The sequence below is a fragment of the Psammomys obesus genome, unplaced genomic scaffold (assembly GCF_907164565.1).
Source record: "Psammomys obesus unplaced genomic scaffold, mPsaObe1.curated_primary_1811, whole genome shotgun sequence".
Lineage (NCBI taxonomy): Eukaryota > Metazoa > Chordata > Mammalia > Rodentia > Muridae > Psammomys > Psammomys obesus.
Genome location: NW_026592510.1, coordinates 1,673,661 through 1,696,635, shown reverse-complemented (window position 1 = coordinate 1,696,635; position 22,975 = coordinate 1,673,661). Strand labels below are relative to the sequence as shown.

Genomic DNA, 22,975 nt, shown 5'->3' with positions numbered 1-22,975 from the left:
AGAGGTAGCTCCTCCGCCGGCAGCAGCTCGGCGCCCCGGCGGTCCATGGACCGGAACCCTGGGCGGACCGGCAGGAACCCGGGCCGTGACCGCCGCCCCCCGGCCCCAGGCTCCTCCTCCTCGCTCCCCGCCGCCCTCTGCGGACGCCCGCCGGCCGTGCACCGCCGCCGCGGGCCTCTCGGAGCCGCGCCGGGAGGCTGTGTGGCGGGGCCGCAGCCGCCGCGGGACTGAGGCCTACTCCGCCGCCTCTCAGTGCTATTGTCCCGGGGCCTGGCCCCGAGCGGGGCTGCGGGCGAGGGCCGAGCTCGCCGGCTCCGCGGAAGATGCCGGACCAAGCCCTTCAACAGATGCTGGACAGGTACGAGCAGCGGGGGCCCGGGAACCGCTGGCCTTGGTCCTGGGCCTGCCCATGCTGCCCTCGAGGCCCCGGGAGCGCGGATCCTGGCATCCGCCGAGAGTTCCACCGCCCGGGTCCGGGAGAGGGGTTCTGGGTTTGGAGGTGGCGCTGGAGGGAAGAGCGGGCCAACTTAGTTAAAGGGGTGAGGTCTACTTGGGCCGAAAGCCTGGTTTTTGAGGTGAAGAGGCGCTGTTGTTAACCCGTAGAATTAGTTTCTTTTTCTCCCCTCCTCCCCGGTCTGTGTTGTAAAGGGTTTGGCAGCGGTGCCACTGGGAAGAACCCGATTATCTTTCTGGAGAATGATCTCTTGCACTTCCACAATGCAAGGGTAGGCATTCTCAAAGAGAAAATAAAGCGCCTGGGTTTCGTTTCTCCGTCCAACCCTCATCCCCACCCCCAAACTGTAAGGTCAGAATATCCACTAGGGAACCTTAACGGTCGGTCACACTAGAGTAGAGGTTATGGAAAACAGCCACATGCATGCATCATTGAACACGTAGCACACTTGATGATCCCCGAGTTCCCAAAAACATTTTGGCTTGTACCGGGACCCGTTGCCCATTCCTCGGGGGCTCCAGCCAGTAAAACTCTTTGAAAAGTCTATGGCATCGCCCTCTGCTGTTTAAATTCTAGCCAGTGAGGCTTTGGAGACTAAATTAAATCAACCTCTTCTCCCGGGCAGCTTCGTGCTGTTCTGACAAATTCATGATGTTTGTGGTTGCTTGAGCTCTAAAGGCTAACTGGCCTCCCTGTTCAGCAAGTGATACTCTTTAAGTATCAGTGTTAAGATCCAGCTTTGTAAGTTGTTAAATGAAGAGCCTCTCCTGATTGAGGTTATAGGCAGTAACTGCTGGGAAGGGGTTGGGGAGGCAAGAAGTTACTCCTCATATTTTATCCTAAATCCTAGGACGGGACTTGGTACTTAGCAGGTATTGTGTTAGAATATTGAACTTGTCAGTTTCTCAGTTGTCTAGGAGTCTAGTACTTGTCGGGTTTTCCTTTCGTTATAATTTATCATACTTGACTAGATGTGACATACTGAGTGTGCCCAGAGAGAGCGCTGCCTGCCAGGTCGATTCTGATTAAATGAAGACTCCATTCTGGTATTACATAGTTAATTATTTGCAGACATTCCACTTTCACTTTTATGTGGTGACTTTTAGAAAAATCCTTTGTGTCTAGGTGTTGTCTTGGCATTTCATGTATTCCGTAAAAGCCAGTGAGTACTAATGAAGCATTTACAGAAACTTGGGAATTCTGGCTGTCCTATACAGAAATATATATAAATGTACATACAGAAGTGACAACACTTTAGTTCCAGCAGAGTATCAAGTCCTGTCCTAGGATTTAGGATTAAATATGAGGAGTAACTTCTTGGCTTCCCTGATGGATCTTTGTATCCCGCACACACACACACACACACACACACACACACACACACACATACATACATACATACATATACACAAACACACACTCACACACTCCACCCCTGCAGTCAGTGGCTATATAACCTCAATCAAGAGAAGGCCCTTCAGCCCTTCATTTAACAACACGAACAATTTTTTTTTCATTATAATGTATAACTTAATATGGTCGTTCTCCACTTCCATTACTCCAGCTCATCCCATCCACTATTGAACATTTTCTCCCCAAGTCCTCTCTCTCTCTCTCTCTCTCTCTCTGTGTGTGTGTGTGTGTGTGTGTGTGTGTGTATGTATGTGTGTGTATTCCACTAAATTTAATTAGGATTGCTTGCATAAGCATGGTTCCTGGTTATTTACTTAGCAGGACAAGTTATCAGTTGCCACAACACTAAATGTACTCCTTCCTCCTTCAGTAGCCTCAAGTTGAGTTATTGTCCCAGGCTCCAGGGGTGGGCATGGAGCTTCAAGTCTCTCATCCATCCCTGATGCAATGTTGACAGGCCCATCTTGTGTGGGTCTTTTTCAGGTAACCATAGCTACTGTAGGTTCCTGAGTACAAGGCTAGAAGACCAAATTTCATAGCACTACTCATCTCCCAACTCTTACATTCTTTCTGCCTTTTTTTTTTTTTAAAAAAAAACCTTCAAATTTTTCATTATAAAATACTGAGGAAAAACAAACCTATGCTTATATATAATTTATGAGGAAGATGACTGTACAACTATTCCTGCCTCCACCATACTCGGTTATGCAGTGCTGGGAATTGAACCCAGGGCTTCATGCATGCTAGGTAAACACATTCTGAACCACATTCCCATCCCTTACTTTACACTGATAACTATTCTGATATATGTAACCTTATTTTGATACTATGTGTTCTGTTCTCAGAGAACTTAAGAAGTTGTAGATATTATGCCTACATTTGTTACCAATATATACAATTTGACAAGTAGACACCTGTTGTGTTAAATGTATATTTATTCTAACAACATCTCAGCTACCCTATTTGCTAATATACTTAGCAATTGCAGTTTTATGCAGAAATGTTAGTCATCCTATGAATAGCCACACTAACGTGAACATATATTTTTTGTGAGTGTGAATATATTTTAATTGAATTGTACCTGTAAACTGGTTAAAGTGGTGAGTTTTATGATACTTTTACCATGGCAACTTTTTAATGAAGCAGAGTTAAAGATTTTATTAAAGATACTTTAATATTGGCTTCAACATAAGGATTAAAGGCAAAGAGAGGTGCTCAAGGAAAGAAAACCATGTTTGAGAGTCTAAATGTGGGTTTCTCAGAGTCCCAGAGAGAATAAGTCATATCCAATTATAAGTAAGAGCTTCTAAAAGGGAAAGTTACCCATAGTTTGTTTGTTTGTTTGTTTGTTTTTAATTTTCATATGTAGAGGTCAGCTCCCTTCTTTAGAAATATGTGTCCCAGATACCAAAGTCAGGTGGTCAGGCTTTGCAAGCAGGTTCTTTTACCCACTGAAATATCTTGCCAGGTTTTCCCCTGTTTGAATTGAAAGTTTTTATTTGAAGTGTATATTGAGGTCCATGTTGTTCTACAAGAGCTGGGAACACATCCATTTGTAGTTCCTGACTATACAGACAGCCTTTCCCACTATGCATGTTAAGCCAGTCGTTCTGATAGAAACCAATTATCTAACTACTTAAAAACACAGTAAGTAACAAGCTTTAATTAGAAGTTGTTCCCACTTACCCAAACTTTAGTGGAGGGAATCGGATTCTCTGTGAGTTAAATCAGTATCACAATTTGTGTAAAGGGCTGGGGATGTGGTCCAATTGGTAGAGTGTTTGCCAAATATGCACAAAGCCCAAATTCATCCATCACGTGTGATGGAGGCACATGCTTCAGAAGTTCACTTATCCTCAATTGCACAGAGTATTTGAGCTAACCTAGACTACATGAACCCTTGTCTGGAAAATAAAAGAGTAACAAACAAAAAAGGAGTTGGGAATTCAGTATAATTATACAAGAAAAATTAGACTTAATGAAGTGCCCTTAAAAGTGTTTAGTACCAGGCTTAGTTTAGATTAAAGGCTTGATGATATATTCTTTTAATCCTATCTCTGAGGAGGTGAGGTAAGTCCACATAAGGAGTCCCTTTAGAAAAAAAAAAGTGTTTAGTGGTGGTAGTTTTCGAGACTGGGTCCTTAGTGGTGGTAGTTTTCGAGACTGGGTCCTGTTGTACTGCTCAGGGTAGCCTCCAACTTCTTGGGCTTGTCTCAACTTTCCAAGTAGCTGAACTGCACACTTGTACCACTGTGTCCTACCAGAAAAAAAAAAAAAAAAAAAAAAAAAAAAAAGTGCTTAAAGTAGCTACTGGATAGAATTATTTTAGACTAACCATTTGACACTGTGAAGCTTTGTGTTGGGTTTTACACTTTCATTATTGAATACTTTGTATACACTTATCTATCACCAAAAACTGGGGGGGGGGGGGGGCCAAAACAAAAAAAAAAAAGTGTCCATTACTTTTATTCAGTCCTTCCTCATCCCCTAATATTTACCCGTTCTTGTTCTCTCTGCATGTCACACTGTACCCACTACATATGTACAGGTTTATGGTTTGGGGTAAAGAGATCAGTGAACTGGGCACTCAGGCTTGAGGTCCTTTTGACTGGATGCTGAGACTTTAGTTTATGGGATTTCGCTCTCTTTTTTTGTTCAGTAGTGTTCCCTTCTCCAAAGTTTTACTTTCTTTGGTTTCAGTCAACAGCCTATATTGTAGACCACAACCCAACTATGAGGGTCCTTTAAAAGTTCATCAGAACAGACTTTGGGCCTATTTAATTTTATTGTATGAATTCTACCTGTAAGTTCTTTATAATATAGTTGTAAAAATAGAGTTTTTGTTTTATGACAGGGTTTCTCTGTGTAGCCCTGGCTGTCCTGGAACTTGCTCTTGTAGACCAGGCTGGCCTCAAACTCAGAGAGGTCTGCCTGTGTCTGCCTCCTGAGTCTGGAATTAAAGGCATGTGCTACTACTGCCTGGCAAAATAGAATTATTTTAATATAAACATAATAGGCTTAAAAACTTCTATATTTGATTTAATCAAATAATCTATATTATATATAATATTTAAATAGTTTCAATATGTAACATTATATTAATGTTATAATTATAATATCTATTATACTTATATAATATAATAAATATTTAAAATGTATTTATTATTTAAATAATCTATATTGTATTTAATCCAGAAAAAGAGAAGTAATTCTTCCTGTGATAGTGGAAACATGTAGATCCAAATTTATCATATTGCCATCCTAAAATCTTTATTTCTCTGTCCTTTGTGCTTCATACTGTCTTCCAGTGCTGGGTATTGAACCCAGAGCCATGGGTGAATTTGTGAATTTGCCATGCGAATTATTTACAACCGTCCACTCTCAGTCTACGAGGTGGGGTTGCTGTGTAGTTCAGGCTTTCCTGAATTCAGAATTCTTCCTTTGCCTCCTAAATGGTGGCTTTATAGGTAGGAGTAAGCCACTACACTCAACTGTACTTGAAGTTGTTACTGTTGAGTAGGGGACGATGGTATATGCCTGTAATCCTAGCACTTGGGATGTTTGAGCAGGAGAATTAAGAATTCAAGTCCAGCTTAGGCCATAGGAGGCACTGTCAAAAAATTAATAAAAATAAAAATAAATAAAAAGCATGAGACAGAAAAAGAAATTTTTGTAATATTCTTTTCTTTCTATAACCATACCAAACCATTAAGAGAAATGGGTGGGCTTTTTAAAAGTTGCCTTGTTTCTCCTCAGTTGAAAATTGAATGATCTTGGGGCTGGAGAGATGACTCAGTGGTTAAGAGCACTGACTTCTCTTCCAGAGGATCCTTCAGTTCCGAGCACCCATATGGCAGCTCACAACTGTCTATAACTCCAGATACATGTACATGCTTCAGAGACATATATGTAGGTAAAACAAACATACACATAAAATATACACAATAAATAGTAAATAAATAGCTAGATAAATAAATAAATGAGGGAGCAAAGGGAAATTGTATGGTATGGGAATATGGCTCAGAACTTTCTGCCTAGTGTCTTTGTGTCCTTGGCTTGAGAGGAGAGGGAACTGTATATGAAATCACTAATACTTTGTTTTTCTAAGTTCAAGAGGACTTAGAAAATAAAAGATACTTGAAAACTGTTAATGTACTCTAGTTCACTAGTTAGGAAGAATTAATAGAAAGATGAATCTCGCCCCCCCCCCCCCAAAAAAAAAAAAAGGTAGGTAAAAGCAAAGGTCAGAAAAACTCCACTGGGAATAAATCTGTTGTTTGGGCTCTCTATTCTTTTACTATAAGACAGGAGTTCTGCAATACTACATAATAGTTCCATTCCATTTGCTAAGAGCTGGAACCCTAAAAGCAAATATTTCTCAATTTACAGAAGTTGCTGGGTGTGTTTTGCCACCGACGAAGATGATAGAACAGCTGAATGGGTGAGACCATGCAGGTGCAGAGGATCTACGAAATGGGTTCACCAGGCTTGTCTGCAACGCTGGGTAGATGAAAAGCAAAGAGGAAACAGCACAGCCAGAGTGGCATGTCCTCAATGCAATGCTGAATACTTAATAGTGTTTCCAAAGTTGGGTAAGGACTGCTTTAAGAACAACACAGACATATTTACTGTTAATATTTATATATAACAACATAATATGATCATATACATAGATATATGATTTTAAGGGTTTTTGTTGTTGTTTTGTTTGTTTGTTTGTTTGTTTTAGGGGAAGAGGTGGGAACTTGAGACTAGGTCTTACTCTGTATTTCAGGCTAGCCTGAAACTCATGACAATCCTCCTGCATCACCCTCTCCAGTTGTTGCCATGATAGCTATGAGCCACAACAACCAGCTCTGATTTGTTGGTTGATAAGTTGATTGATTTTTTATGTGTATGAGTGTTTTTCCTGTGTGTATGTGCTGTGTGCCTGCCTCATCCCCAGGGAGGTCAAAAGAGGGCATTGGATCCCCTGAAACTGGAGTTTGAAGGTTGTAAGCTGTCGTGTGAGTGCTAAGAACTGATCCCAGTTACTCTGCAAGAGCCATCAATGTTCTTTAATCTCCAGCCCCTCCAATTTATTTTTAAATTATTTTGTATCTTTGCTTTTTTGTGAATTTCTATATTTTCCCTACCTAAATGTCAAACATGTATTTTGCTAACAGTTTATAATACCCTTAACAAGTCTAAAGGCTTGGCCTGTTTGTCAATATATTAACTTTTTATTTGAGAATAAAGACTTGCATACCTAACTGTGGATATAACTAAACAAAAGAGCTGTAATACAGAGCTGACTTAAAGATACAGCTTAGTCAGGAAAGTGTTTGTCTGGCAAGCAGGGGACCTGAGTTCTGGTCTCAAAACCTATAACCCCAGAATTGGAGAGGCAGAAACAGGATAATCCCTGGGCACAGTGCACCTAGTCTGTGTTAACTGATCAGGTCAATGAGAGACCCTGTCTCAAATGAGGTGGATGGAGTTTCTGAGGGTTATACCTGAGATTGCATACACATTAAAACAGGAGTGGCAGGTAGACTTACAAAGCATCCTTCTTTAGGGACAGGTGGTTTAAGAGAAAGAGCAGTGATAAGTGTTCTAATATTCCTTAATTCTTTTATTAAGAAACAACAGTAGAAAAATTAAAGTTTTGCTTTGGTTTTTGGCAGTGCCTGAACTCCAGGTCTTTCCCATGCTAGACAAGTGCTATCCCACTAAGCCAATAAAGTTAAGTTTATTTTGAGAATCTACTTTATACAGCCAGGCTTGGTGGCACATGCCTTTGATCCCAGAACTCAGGAGGCAGACGCAAGTGGATCTTTGTGAGTTCAAAGCCAGCCTAGTCTACAGAGTCCAGGACATTATACAGAGAAACTCTGTCTCAAAAAACAAAAAGAGAGAGAGAGAGAGTCCACTTTATATTATCTTTCAGGAAATCTGCCTCTTTTTCTGGGAATAGCTGGACATGAAAATAACAAGACGTCTTTGAGAATAGGACTAACCTGGAAAAAAAATTATCACCCTGTTTGTTTATAGCTATATGTTTCTGAGCTAGGGTCATTCTTGTTTGAAATGTATGCCTTGCTGTTCTTAAAAATAATTTTTTAATGATTTATTTTTATTTCATGTGAATTGGAGTTTTGCCTGTATGAGGGTATTGGGTCCCCTGGAACAGGAGTTACAGACAGTTGTGAACTGCCACGTGGGTGCTGAAAATTGAACTCTGGTCCTGTGAAAGAGCAGCCAGTGCTCTTAACCACTGAGCCGTCTCTCCAGCCCAAAAAACATTTTTAATATTACTTACCTATAACTAGGAGGTGTGGGGCAGTCAAAAGGAAAGAGATTTTGGAGAAGAGTAGGTGCCATGGAAAAAAATAGAAATTATTAGATTCATTATTTTTGATAGATGTAATACATATTATAGAAATGTAAATAGTGACATGCTTTTCTAATAAAAGATGAGGTGGACATAGAAAATGTCTGCTTGTTTTCATGGGTAAGAGGAAATAACAGCTTTCATGAAAGGCAAATAGCATAGTGAAGAAAGTAGTATTTGTAGACATTTTGGATTTGTGGACCACATAAGGAATGTTCGTACACATCAGTGATTTTAGTAAACATTTTTTTTTTAATGAGCTGGCTGGTACATTTTTATAATGCCAGCATTTGGGAGAGGACACCAGAGGATTTAGGGTTCAAAGCCACCTTATGCTACATGTTCAAGGCTGGCCTAAAGGCTGGAGAAATGGCCCAGTGGTTAAAAGCACTGGCTGCTTTTCCAGAGGAGCTGGGTTCCCACATGGCAGTTCACAACTGTCTGTAAACCTGTTCTGACACGCTCACATAGACATACATGCAGGCAAAGCACCAAGGCACATAAAATTAATTAATTAATTTAAAAAAAAGAGAGAAACTGTCACAAAGGAAAAAAATAATCTAAGGTGCTTTCATTATAAGTGCAAAACAACATTTTAGAACACTGTAAACATCAAGAGGCAAGCAGATGGGTGTCTGCATTCAAGGCCAGCCTAGTTTACATAGTGAATTCCAGGACAGCCACAGCTTAAAATATGTGGGTGGAGAGATGGCTCAGTGGTCAGGTGTGCTAACTGCTCTTGGCTGTGGAGAACCTATATTGGACAATTCACAGCCACTTCTAACTTGAGCTCCAGAGGATTTGATACCCTCTTCTGACCTCCCCAGTCACCCACACTCATTGCACAAACACACACATAAATAAAAAAAAAAATTTAAATCATTCAGCTTTAGCCTTTCGGTAGAAGTACAAAATTTACAGCTGTGTGACACTACACCCAGCTCAACCTGAATCTGAATTACTGCTGTAGCAAAATTACATTTGCAGTGTCTTGAGACAAAGCTGAGTAGCCTAATATATATACCTGATAGTTTCTGATATGTCTTGAGACATATTGAGTAGTCTGATATATGTACCTAATAGTTTCTGTTTGCTTTTGTTACTTAAATTTGGAATGCAAAAAAATGAATTTGCCCAGAAACAGGATAGTTTCTATCTTTATAAAAATCCCTATTATAGCCAGGTGCCATGGTAAACACCTGTAATCCCAGCACTCAGGAAGGCAGAGGAGGTGGATCTCTGTGAGTTGGAGGCCAGCCTGGTCAACAAAAGCAAGTCCAGAAAAGCCAAGGCTACATAGGAAAACCCTGTCTCAAAAAACAAACAAACAAACAAAGAAGATGGTTTAAAAAAACCATTATATATGAGAATTCATAATAAACTTCCTTTTAATTATAGGCTTCTCTAGTACCCTTTAAATTATTAGATTTCTAAAAATTTTTGTTTATTCAAAGCTTCAATTGTCATCCATTGTGTAAGTATAATATTGTTGAAAGAGTATGTGGTCAGGCCCACCAAGCCATTGAAAATTCAGATATGTGAATTGTGGAACTGAGGGTGTAGCTTAGCGGTGAAACATTCAGCATGCATGAAGTCCTAGGTTTAATCACCGATCAGTGCCAAAAAACTAATAAGACCTTTCTAAAAATTTGAAACCTTTATGCCCTTAGTTAATTTGTATTAAGCATTTATTCATACTTTTTCCTTCCTATTAGGACGGGTATTTTCAAGGCTTGGGATTTTGTTTCTCCCCACACTCCATAGTTCTTTGTGTTGTAATCTGGTGCTGTTTTCCTAACATTATGATCCTCAGTCATGAGGCAATTGCACTAAGTTTCCTGATTGCCACACTGTGTTGGGGATTATTATTCAGAGGGTTTCAATGATTGTTTTTTTAAAACTACTTGGCCTTAGATAATCTTTAGCTCATAAAAGTATCTCCTGGCTAGCACTTTATCATAATGGTGTGTTTAATACTAAGTATTTATTTTTCCAAATATTAAAACTAGCCTTAGACTAATCTGTCTGAAAGAAATGACAGATTGGGCCAAGTAAAATTAAGATAAAAGCCAATTCAAGAATTTTGTTAGGAAAAATCTAGAAATAAGTAACTTGGTCTGTTCCTTAATTTTACCAGGCTTGTATTTTACATATAACCCAAGGGACAGACAAAGTTTCCAAAAGAAAGTATAATGGTTTCTTGATTCATCAAGAAAATTTAGCATATTCTGGTTGACTTTTTGCAGTCTTAGAAAAACAATCCAGACATCTAGGCTGTCATCTATGATCTAATTGTGGACTGCCTTTTAGGAATTATATTTTCATCCAAATACATATGACTTTTATATGAATTATATCCCTTCAGTACACTACCTGGTAGTTTCAGTTACCATGCATACCTCAAGAGAGAATTCAGTTAAATACTTGAGAATCATAAGAATTTGGGATACATCAATAAATAAAATTCAATCTTTTCCTCCTTTGAGCCTGTGTTTCAATACAGGAATAAGCAGATCTCTTTTGTAAATACCTATATAAAGAAATATGTTTTAGACTTTGCATCTGGCCATTTTTCAATAAAAGTTTAGTCACAAAAATAGGTGATTAGATTTGACCATGGGGCTGTAGTTCTCCAACCATTTGTTCTAGTAAATGGAAATAGATTTAATAAATAAAGTATGTTCCATGATGAAAATGCTTTAGGAAAACAATACAGCAAAGTAGGTAGGAAGTATGATGTGGTAGGAATTGGCAAAGGGAACTTAATTGAAGTAAAGAAGGAATCAGCAAAGGAAACTGAAAAGTGAATGATATGTTCTGGAAATGCAACAACCAGCCATATGTTGGGAAGAAAATATGTAGCTGATAGGATAAATAAATGGTACCAAATTTAGATATGTGGAGGTTGTCAGTGATACCCTGGAACAACTTGGATAGAATGGGTTCCTGAAAAAATAAAAATAAAAAATGAGACAAGTATTTTGGTTATTTTATTCAGAGGAAGAAAGACAATGGAGTAGCAGGACAGGAAGGATCAAAAGATTTAGGAGGTTGGTGTACATCTTTAGCTCTAGCACTGGGGAGGAGAGGCAGACAAACCTTTGTGAGTTCAAGGCCAACCCAGTCTACAAAGTGAGTTCTAGGCCAGACTGGACTACACAGATCCTATCTCTAAATAATGACTTGGTGGTTGGTGAAAAGATTCAAGAGATAAGGACAATTGCCCCAATCCTGCCTGTCTGAATTCAGTCCGTGGACCCACATGATAGAATGAGAACTGACTCCTCCAGGTGTCCTGCCTTCTTCAAAGTGCCTACCCACACTTCACACATACGCAATTTATAATAAAATTTTTAGGATAAATGAAATAATATGTTCATCTGATAAAAGTAAGCCATCAACAAAGTGAATAAACTTAATAAAACAATAAAAAAATTTTTTTTAAAGAAATAAGCCATCAAGTAAGGAAAGTGATGGCAGAGAATGGGAAGAAAACTGCTATAACCTTGAGTTAGGAGGTGAGGTGTGGTTTATAAGTCAGTGATTGATTTTTCAGTGTGTGCAGTATTGATAGAATGTGCAGAGGAAGGACTTTGTAGATCATGTGGCTTTAGCTTTCTGATTACAGGTTTATCAGTAATGAAATTCAAATGCAGAGGGTTTTTGTTTTGGTGTTTTGGTTTTTTTATTTTTTATTTTGGTTTTTCAAGACAAGGTTTCTCTGTATAGCCCTGGCTGCCCTAGACTTGCTCTGTGAGCCAAGCTGGCCTCGAACTCACATAGATTAAAAGGCATGTGCCACCATGCCAGCAAATGCAGAACTTTTATCATGTACTCATGGTTTCTGGCTTCCAGTGCTCCTATACTCTTAAGTGGCTCACTAGATGAATTTTATTGTGCCTACTGAGGAAGTGATAAACCTAGCTGTCTTAAGTAGACTGTATATTTTAATAGTTAAATCCTATACTATTTTATATTAGCTGATACATATAATGCCTGTAGCATGGCACTTGATATCCTGTAAGACACTGAAATGCTGTTAGAGGCTATAAAGTTAGTAAGCACTAAATTAGGCTTATTTTGTCTCTTTGGCCTCCAAAGAGATCTTACTGTTTTAAATGTTATTTGAAGTGATAATTTATCAATGCTAAGTAGCTACAATGAAACGGTAAAGCCTTCCACATCTCTCCTGATACCCTTTGCTGCACAGTGTCGTCTCTCTGTTTACAGCTCTAGAAGTCAGCAGGAAGTTTTGATCAGTGGCTTTTTAGATGCATTTTTTCTTTGTATATTTAATTATTCTGTCATCAAATTACTATGTTAATTTCTTTGTACAATAATGGTAACTGCTTTTGTGTATAGTATTCTTTAGATTGTAGGTCTCAAGAAAGCAAATGATAGAGCTCATATATTTCTAAGAAAATGTCTAAAATAACAGTTTTATATAGAGGTAATCAATTAGGTTGCTTAGCTAACAAGTTACATGTAACTTTGGTTTATCAGAGATGGTTCTCTGGTTTTGTTTTGAACAAGTCTAAGACCCTTCTACTTCTTTGGAAAATTCTAAAGCTAAATTAAATTGGATTTAATGGCAAGTAAAATAACTCCAAAAATACTAAGCTTATAATTGATATTGGGCACAGGTAGCTGTTGGACTACCATAAGCATTGGTATCATAATCATTTTAAAAGCTTGTTAAAAATAATTTTCAACTAAATAGAGTATATTTAAAATAAACTAAAATAAATTGACTTGTGTAGCTATAAGAAAATAGTTATTGGGCTAAAGAGATGACTCACTGTTTAACAGCAAGTGCTGTTCTTGCAAAGGACTTGGGTTCAATTCCCAGCACCTACATGGAGGCTCACAACCATATGTAATTCCAGTTTCAGAGGACCTAACACCCTCTGGCCTCTGCAGATACCAGGCACACATGTGGTGCACAGGAATGCACACAGACAGATAAGAAAGAGAAAGAAAAGAAAGGAGAAAAAAGGCATAAAAGAAAATAGCATGAGTGCCTTTATACGCTATGCCAAGACAAAATGAGTAAAGTCAGAAATGTTATTTTTAACCAGGTACTACAAGAAGACTTAATGGTTCCAAGCAACTAGTTTGGGGGGGAAAAAACCTAAAATAATCCTTTCACTTTGCATTAGCCAATGTGATTAAAAGATAGAACTGAGTTGAGAGTGGTGGCAAACACCTTTAATCCCAATACTCTGAAGAGGCAGAGGCAGGAAGATCTCTGTGAGTTTGAGGCCAGCTTGGTCTTATGAGTGAGTTCCAGGACAATGGAGGCTATAGGGAGAAACCCTGACTCAGAGAGAGGGGGGGGGGGGTGAGAGAACTGTTTCCTCCAACAGAAGCAACTATAGTTAAAGCTCTAATTATAAGGTCAGTAATAAAGACAAGTTTGAAAAGACTGATTACTAGAATTCATTCATGCAAATGATCGAATAATTCTAAACTCTTCAAAGCTGAATTCCCATCAAACTTACAACAGCTGGCGGCTGGAGAGATGGCTCAGTAGTTAAGAGCATGATATTGTTTGCTTTTCTAGAAAACCCTAGTTCAATTCCTAGCACCCACATCAAGTGGCTCACAGCCCCATATAACTCCAGCTTCCATGGGATCTGACACAGTCATCCACATGTATGTGGCAGATTCTCTCTCTCTCACACACACACACACACACACACACACATTTTATGGTTATTTTTATAGAACTGTTTCTTAACCCGGCTATCACACAAATAATTGAAAATTTATTATATAATTTAAACAACCTTCACAGCACATCAACTGAACAGTTATTACTCTATTCTTAACCCTCAAAACTAATCTGGATTTCTCCAGAGTAAATCCCTAAGATTGCTTGCACTTTTATTGCTTTCCTGCTCCTGCTCCTCTCTTCTGAAGCCTCCTGGACCTCTGCTGGTGGCTCAATCCTCTACTTCCTCTTCTAACTCCTCCTCTCCTGGCTGGCAGGAAGTCCATCCCTAGTCTCTCCCCTGTTCAGCGATTGGCTATAAGCTGCTTTGTTGGCATATCAGGGGACAATTGGGGAACAGTGTTTATACAGCATCGAGATGGGAAATTTTCAGAGTAAGGATTGCAACCAGATATGGGGGGTACAGAAATCAGCATTTGAATTATACAATAACCTTATACCTACACACACACCTATGATTAAAAAGTTCTTAAAAACTCCAAAAAAATACCAGTTTAACCATTTTTAGAACATCTACCTTCATACAAATGTTTTAACTATAGGAAATATTGAAGTTATTTTAAAACCCCACCTTGTGTTGAAACTTTTCTCTCTTCATATTGTAGGTCCAGTCGTTTATGTCTTGGATCTTGCAGATAGACTGATCTCAAAAGCTTGCCCTTTTGCTGCAGCAGGAATAATGGTTGGATCTATCTATTGGACAGCTGTGACTTACGGAGCAGTGACAGTGATGCAGGTTCACCATTCTACTCTATTCAGTGATACTACTTTGATGTGAAGGTCTATTAAGTATTTGCTAGGAGTTATAAAATATATTGTTTTAAATAAGTAATGATATGTCATGATTAATGAATAAGAAGTTATATAAAAGTAGACTAGAGCAGACAAGATGGCTTATAGTAGGGATGCTACAAAGCCTAATGACCCAAGTTCAGTCCCCAGCACTCACTTGATAGAAAGGGAGAGAGCTGACTCCCAAAAGAAATTTTTCTCTGAACTCTACACATGCGCTGTAGCATGGCCCCCACCCCTGATACATAGTAAATAAAGTGTTGTACAGAGTGCTCTAGTGAAAAGTTTTCCTCCTGTTCTTCATTTGCCTAGACCGCCCACCCACATCATTCCTTAGGTAGCTACTATAGCTAATTTCATACTGCAGTTTCTTACAAATCTTGGTCTTCTCACATAACTATAGAAATCTACATAGCATTCTGTGCATACATTTACAGCAGTTTATTAACCATTCTGTTTTTACTTTTAGATAGGTGTCAGTATTTGGCTTCAAACAAGGTGTACATAAATGAAATACTAGAGAACAGTTATATAATTATGTATGTAAATATGAATCAAATGCAAAACTCCATGAACATTTTTAACTTAGTAAAGGGAATTTATAGTTACTGTTATAAGAAAAGTCTTGATCTGGTATTTGAAAGTTTAAATAATTTGGATTCATAGAGTGGAAGTATTACTATCATATAAACAAGGAAATACAAGTTATAAATATGCACTGTGTATTAACTGTTTAGAAATCACCTTTGCATGTACTGCTTTACTTGAAACATTTATTCTAGGATTGAATGACTAGCTGGACCCATTAGATAGGTACTGTGTGACTTAATATTAGAAGGCCATCTTTTACCTACCTAAACATGTGTATATGGATATGTAAGCATGGTAAAAAAAAATCCTGTAAATGTAGTTTGAAAATCAGAAGCAAGACAGATATAGACATATACATATACATATATATATGTGATATATATATGTATCTGTGATATATATGATGTATACATATATATCACTGCTGTTGCTTTACATTGCTCTGAATATTCCATTATCCAACATTATATAACACCTTTATTTATTTGTTTGTTTGTTTATTTATTTTCATCTCTAGCAGCATCTTTAGAGGCAGTTTTCTGAATATATTTGGTAGGGAGTATGCCCCAATAAACCAGTAGTATTTAAGATTGTTTTTTTCTTTTTTCTTTTTTTTTTTTCTTTTGTGTGTGTGGGGGGGGCAGACTTGTTTATATCAAGTCCACAATCAACATTAGCAACACATGGACAAGGCTTGCCTCCAGTTTGATTTGTAGCTCAGGGTTGACCTTGAATTTCTGAAAGTGGTAGGAGTGTATAGCCTTATGCCAGTGTGGTAATTAATATTGATTGTGGACCTGACAGGAACTAGTCACTAAAAATACAAACCTCTGGGCATTTCTGGGAGGAATTATCTACATTAGGTTAACTGAGGTGGAAACATACACCCTCAGTATGGGCAACATGAGGGTGGGGTTCTGGACTGTGTAAAAAGGAGAAAATGAGCTTAATAGTACTCATTTTCTCTGCATCCTGCCTGTGGGCCGCATTGCACCCAGCTGCCTCAGACTTCTGTCAGCACAGCTTTCCCACGATGCTGAGCGTGTTCTCAACTTGTGAGCTTCAGAAACCCTAAGTTGCTTTTGTTGGTATTTAGTCACAACTCAAAATAGCTATACCATACCCAATTTATATGGTGCACCAGCTGAGCTACATACATAACCTTCCCTGGGATTTTCCATCTTCAGGGCCTTAACGTTTACTCTTTTCAGTTTGCTCTGTGATAACTCTGGAGTTCATACAAATCACCAGCCAGATCACTGTTCCTTTCCAATTAATTCTCATTACTTCTCCATGTCTACAGTCTTTAGTTATGGAATTTAATGAGATTCTTCACTTGCTTTTGTGTGTGTTTGTTTGTTTGTTGTTGTTTGGAGACAGTCTCACAATGTAGTCATAGCTGACCTAGAACTCATAGAGATCTACATGCCACTGCCTCCCGAGTGCTGGGTTTGGTAAGGGGCATTGTTGTTTGTGTTTTGAGTCAGGGTCTCTACTATATAGTCCTGTCTGTTCTGGAACTTGTTATGTAGACCACACTGGCCTTGAACTCAGAGATCCACCTGCCTTTGCCACCTTCAAATCAGATCAAATGCTGTTATTGGAAGAGTGTGCCACCACACCCACCTGACCTTTTTATTTTTTAAAGAAGGTTTGTTTTTGTTTTTGTCTTTTTAACTCCTTAGGCTTCTACCGTAGCCTCCAAAGTACTAAGGTTACAGCTTTGTGGCACCACTTGGCAAAATTTGAATTAAAAAAAAAAAAGTGTACAAAATAACAGGTTTCATTATGGCATTTTCATGAATATATCATATTTCTTCTTTCTCAGCCCACTTTCCCACTACCTTTCCCCTCCCCTCTTGCTCATCTTGCTGAATCTCTTCTTCCCTCCAAGGAGGCCTCTCCTGATTTCCTGTCACATGGATGTTCTATTGATAACCCCCACCATCACCCTCTACCCTCTTATAAGACCTTCTCATAGTTCTCTTTCTAAGTTCATAACAAAAACATGCTGTACACACAAATTTAAATCTAGATTCTGCATGGAATAGAAAACATGCGGTTTTGTTTTATATGTCTGGTTTATTTTGCTTAATATAACAATTGCCAGTTTTGTTCATTTTCTTGTAAATGTCATTTTGTTCATGTATGTGGCTGAATAAGATTCCACTGTTTGTGTGCACTACATTTACTTTATACTTTGGGTGTGTAACCAGGAGTAGTGTAGTTGGGTTAGGTGGTTCTGGATTTTTAGGTATTTGGGGGGATTTTCACACTGACTTCTACAGTGGCTGCACTAGTTTATACTCTCACTAGCTAAGTATGAGGGTTCCTGAAGTTAGTCATTCTGACTGGGATGGGATGAAATCTCAGGAGTTTTAATTTGTGTTTCCCTAATGTCTAATGAACACCTTTCAATATTAATATGTATTGGTATTGGCTATTTGTATTTCTTCCTTTGAGAACTACATTCAGTTGCTTTAGGGATTAGAGAAACTCCATTCACAATAGTTTAAAAAGATAGTTTAAAAATAAACCTAACTTTGCAACATTAAAGAAGATATTAAGGGCGAGAGTCTAAATGGCTCAGTGGTTAATATGCTGCTTTTTTCAACGGACCTGGGTTAAATTGCCAGCACCCGCTTGGTATCTCACAACTGTCTGTGACTCTAGTTTCAGGGAATCCAACACCCTCTTCTGCAGGCACGTTACACACATAGTGCACAGACACATGTTCAGGCAAATACCCAGAGCTCCCGACAAACTGATTAAGAGGAATGGAAGCAAACGAAGATGTCCCACCGTACATGCTGGTGTGTGCCTCTTTTTATTTTATTTTATTTTTTTAAGAAAAATATTTTACAGTTTCATTCTTTATTTCTGTATATTACATCACAGATTCATAGAGAATTGACTCCAGCACCTTAGACTCCTTTCCATTAGTTCTCAGAAAGTATGATTCCCTGGGTAGAGAGGTTGATGCTTGAGCTGAACCCAGGTGCCCCTCTCTCCTGGTTGTTTTCCCTCACCTGTTTTAGGAAGCTGTTTCAGCTCTTGGAGTACTTAATGTGCTCAGTGTACACATTCTGTTAGCAAGTACCTTGCCCTTAACTTGCTTGTTTACAGGCATGCCCACAGCATGCAAGTATAAACTTCAGTTTTGCCATGGTAACACTTAATGGGGACTTCTCATTAATGAACAGAGCCTGTTCCCTTTATGTCTGCAGTATCACCCTTGTAGATTAGAATGTTAATGTGGCCAGAAGAACAACTCCATGTTTCCTAAATGGTCTAGAGAACATACATCAGGTGCCTTTCTCTTTCCCTTTGTGTTTCATTTTAGCCAATTTCTGGAAAATGCTTGCCATGCTGAAAAGCAGCATGTGCCTTTAATTCTAGCACTTGGGAGGCAAAAGTAGGTGAGTCTCTTTGAGTGTGTGGCCATCTTGATCTACATAGTGTGTTCTATACCAGCCAGAACTACACAATGAGATCCAGCTCAAAAAATTAAATGCCAACAAAACTGAGATGTCCCTTCACAACTACTGAGATGTAATCAATGCATTTAGCCATTTGTGTAAAGTTATTTATTCCAACATAAAATGAAATAACTTGGAAACTTTTTCCATCACCTCCCTTGGATACATGGTGATTTTGTTTTTCTTTTCTTTTCTTTTCTTTTTTATTTGGGACAGAATCTCACTGTGTAATCCTGGCTGTCAGAGCTATAATCCAGGCTGGTCTCACAGTCACAAAAATCTACCTGCCTCAATGTTCTGAGTACTGGGAAAGAAGGCATACACTATGGATGATCCTCCTTTTCTTTTCCTTTTTAAAAATTTATTTATTTATGTTTGATCTCTTATGTGTGGCTGTGTGTGTGTGTTTGTGCACATGCATGTGTGTGTGTCTGTGTGCCTATGGGGGTATATATGTACCACTTATGTATAGTACCCACAGAAACCAGAACAGCTCATCAGATCCCAGGGATGGTTATGAGTTGCCATATGGGTTCTAGGACTTGAACCTGGGTCCATTATGAGAGCAGCTAGTGTTCTTAACTACTGAGCCATCTCCTCAGCCCCCAATATTATTTTGTTATAAACAAATCAAGGCTAATAGCTTTCAGGCTTTTATTAAACCTTTGTTTCTATGTTTTGAAATTAAGTGTTTCTTACAAAATGAGCTGAATATACTCTACTTAAATATATGCCATTGCTTTAGATAAGGAAATAACTAGCAAATGCTGTCTGCTTCACAGGTTGTAGGCCACAAAGAAGGGCTGGATGTTATGGAGCGAGCTGACCCTTTATTTCTTTTGATTGGACTTCCTACTATTCCTGTCATGCTGATATTAGGCAAAATGATTCGCTGGGAGGACTATGTGCTTAGACTATGGCGCAAATACTCAAATAAACTACAAATTTTGAACAGTATCTTTCCAGGTAAGGTCCTGAATTGTGGCTATATAAAATGCATGTTGAATTGACATTCAGAAAAACCATCACGATTTAAATTAAAAAAAAATAGTTTAAAGCTTTTTTATTTTATTTTATTTTATTTTTGCTATTCCTAAGATTTAGTTCTAATGTGGTACTTTTCCCTACCTCTAGGGATTGGTTGTCCTGTTCCTCGAATTCCAGCCGAAGCTAATCCTTTAGCAGATCATGTCTCTGCTACTCGAATTTTGTGTGGAGCCCTTGTCTTTCCTACTATTGCGACAATAGTTGGTAAACTGATGTTCAGTAGTGTTAACTCAAATTTACAAAGGACAATCTTGGTAAGATGGATTTAATATTACTTGTTTCAAGTGATATACAGGCGAGAGTGAAGTGTATTTATCTTTAAAGGGAAAGAGATGTTCTATAGGAGCTCTGTGTAGTTCCCCTGCCTTGACCCCACTGTCATCTTAGCTTGAGGGACATAAAAAAAAGAAAAAAGAAAATTTTTAAAAAGGAGGTCCTACTTCTGCCAATCTAGCTTTTTGGACCCTTTCTGTAGGTACCGTCTCTTCTGGAATATGCTCTGGGTTCAATCCCCAGTACCAGCATCATAAATAAACAAATAAGATGAAACTGGCTCATGCTGTTTCCTGTCATTCTGCTTGCCCTTCTTGATCACAGTCCACATAGTGCCCTGGCATTCTCCTTTCTATCAGGATGTAGACCTGCGTGGGAAGAAGGCTACTGAAGAGTGATAAAGGGAAAGGAGGCTCTTCCTCTGCTACTTGAAGTGTCTACTACTTTCCCAATCTCAGCCCTCATAGAAGAGAATGTTTCACTTGCAGTTATCAGGATTTATTTGGTGTCAAAGCCAAATAAATGTGATCGATGTAAAGTTCTTTTTCTTGTTTCTCTAAGCCTGCATTATAAAAAAAATTAATTTCCCTTTTTATTTTAGGGTGGAATTGCTTTTGTTGCCATAAAAGGAGCATTTAAGGTTTACTTCAAACAGCAGCAATATTTACGTCAGGCACACCGCAAAATCCTAAATTATCCAGAGCAAGAAGAAGCATAAAACTGACTTCTGGTTGTTCTGAGGCCTCTCATCCTGATGAGTCTGTTGTGTTCTGATTCCATCATTAATGCACTAGTGGAGACTTGTGATAAGCTACTGCTCCTATATTTTTAAGAAATATAATAAAGCACGCAAGGCAGGGGAAATCCTCTCAGTAATCACGGAACCTAAGGATACGATTCAACTTTGTAATTTGTATGTACTACTTTTACGGCAGTCGGCTAAACCATTATCTTAGCATGGTAAACCTGGGTTTGTTCATATTTTTCCAGACAAAAATGTAAAGATAAAAGTGTACAAATATTAAAAGTGGACATGCTGTTTTATTCTGATGTCTCTTTTGTATATACTCATGTTCAGTGTTTTCTTAGAAACCGCAACTTGATGAAGGTACTGTGAGGACTTTTCTCACTGGCATGATTTGATTACATGCTAAACAGGGGCCTATGTTAATATGAGAAAATGTAAATTAGTTCTGAATAAATAACAAACCAAAAAATGTATCTCAGCATTGAAATGGTTATCTGAACAAAAGAGATTTTGTTGCCTTTTCCTTAACCCATGTGACATAGCTGATATGTAGGTCAGTTTCCAGGGCTTCCAGATCAGTTTTTCACTATTAAACTTTATTTATGCAATATTGACATCTCATAGTTCATAGTATAATTTTGACTCAAGTATTCGTCGTCGTGTGTGTGTGAGTATGTGTGTGTCTGGGGGGGGTTGTTTAGAAAGAAAAGGTAGGAGGGAGGGAAGGAGAGGCTAGCGATACGAGAGAGCCCTTTTATCACTTAATGTTTTTAAATTTGTATTTCTAGAATTTAAAGCTGCCAGTTAGTAGTTTAAGCAGAGAACAACTTGCAAAAAATCATACAATTACTGTTTTGTCACTGATTCAATTATTCAGATATTTGTTAATTGCTTCCTGTTTACCCAGCCACTGCAAGGTGCTCTGGGATATCGTGGTGAACAGGACAAGCTTGGTCCCATCTGTTAGAGATTCTGCAGTCTAATCCTAATAGATATAACAAGCAGTGAGTGAGCCACAGTGAAGTCTTGAGCAAATTGTGACTATCAGTGAGGTAATTATGAAAACAAGTCTTTAATGAGTATTGATCAAGGTCATTGGTTTTGGTTGTATCTGTTTATAGGCTAGCCAATTCTAATGTTTTTAGGGTGTTTTCGTTTTGAGTCAGGGTTTAAAGCATAGAGTAACCTCAAACTTCCTATGTATCTGAAGATAACCTTGAACTCTTGATCCTCCCAGTTAGGTGAGCAATGGCACACCTGCTTTTTTTAACTTGATGCTGGGGATTGAATCTAGGACCTTATGCATGCTGGGTATAACTACCAGTTGAACTACATTACCAGCCCTCCTTTTAGATTTTAATTGTCTGTCATATTAAGGCAGCTATCTCCTTAATAGTCATTGATTAACTAGTTTTATATTCATTTTCAAAAGCAATTATTTAGGTCATGTTTAATAGTGGCCATTTTAATGTTCAGCAATCTGAATGTTCTCAGTTATTTTCATTGATTATAATGAAAATTTTAAAGTTCAAAAAATAATACTGTTCACAGTATATGATGCATGATAATAAATGCCCCCCCCCCTTACTGAGAAGTGGCTACTTCTCTTTAGGAGTATAGCAAATATAGATTGTGCTATGTTAGATTATAAATAGTACGTATTACTTTTACTAAAGACTGGTATCTTTGTCTAGGTTGAATATCTCAGTTTTGAGTTTTATAGTGTCTGTGGGAATGATGTTGAACATCCAGAGTTATAAGGGTATAAGGGATAATTTGGCTGAGAATTAACATTGCTGTTGTTCTGAAGAGAAAAAATAGGAACTGTTTATATATAAAAATAACTTAGATGTATAGCTGTAATTATGAAATATATTGACTTCTATGATTTTCAGAGTGAATAGATATATCCGATATTTCCTGGATAGTTTTGTTAAATTGAGCAGCTTTTCACAGTTACACGAGTGCTCAGTTCCCTAAGTACTACTTTAATGTCCAAGATGGTAGTAGCTTCTTGGGTTCATTGGCATCAAGGCCCATGAAGGCCAAGGAAACAATTCTTATCCCTTGG

General features: G+C 38.3%; 1 protein-coding gene across 1 annotated transcript; it reads left to right on the top strand.

The window, feature by feature from the left end:
- The first annotated feature begins 41 nt into the window (after positions 1 to 41).
- Positions 42 to 21,518, top strand: Marchf5 (membrane associated ring-CH-type finger 5). Its single transcript, XM_055614101.1, has 6 exons — positions 42 to 358; positions 6,257 to 6,459; positions 14,580 to 14,710; positions 19,619 to 19,802; positions 19,971 to 20,137; positions 20,758 to 21,518. The coding sequence occupies exons 1-6, from the start codon at positions 324 to 326 to the stop codon at positions 20,872 to 20,874; spliced, it is 837 nt and encodes a 278-aa protein (XP_055470076.1). The 5' UTR covers positions 42 to 323; the 3' UTR covers positions 20,875 to 21,518.
- The last annotated feature ends 1,457 nt before the right edge of the window (positions 21,519 to 22,975 follow it).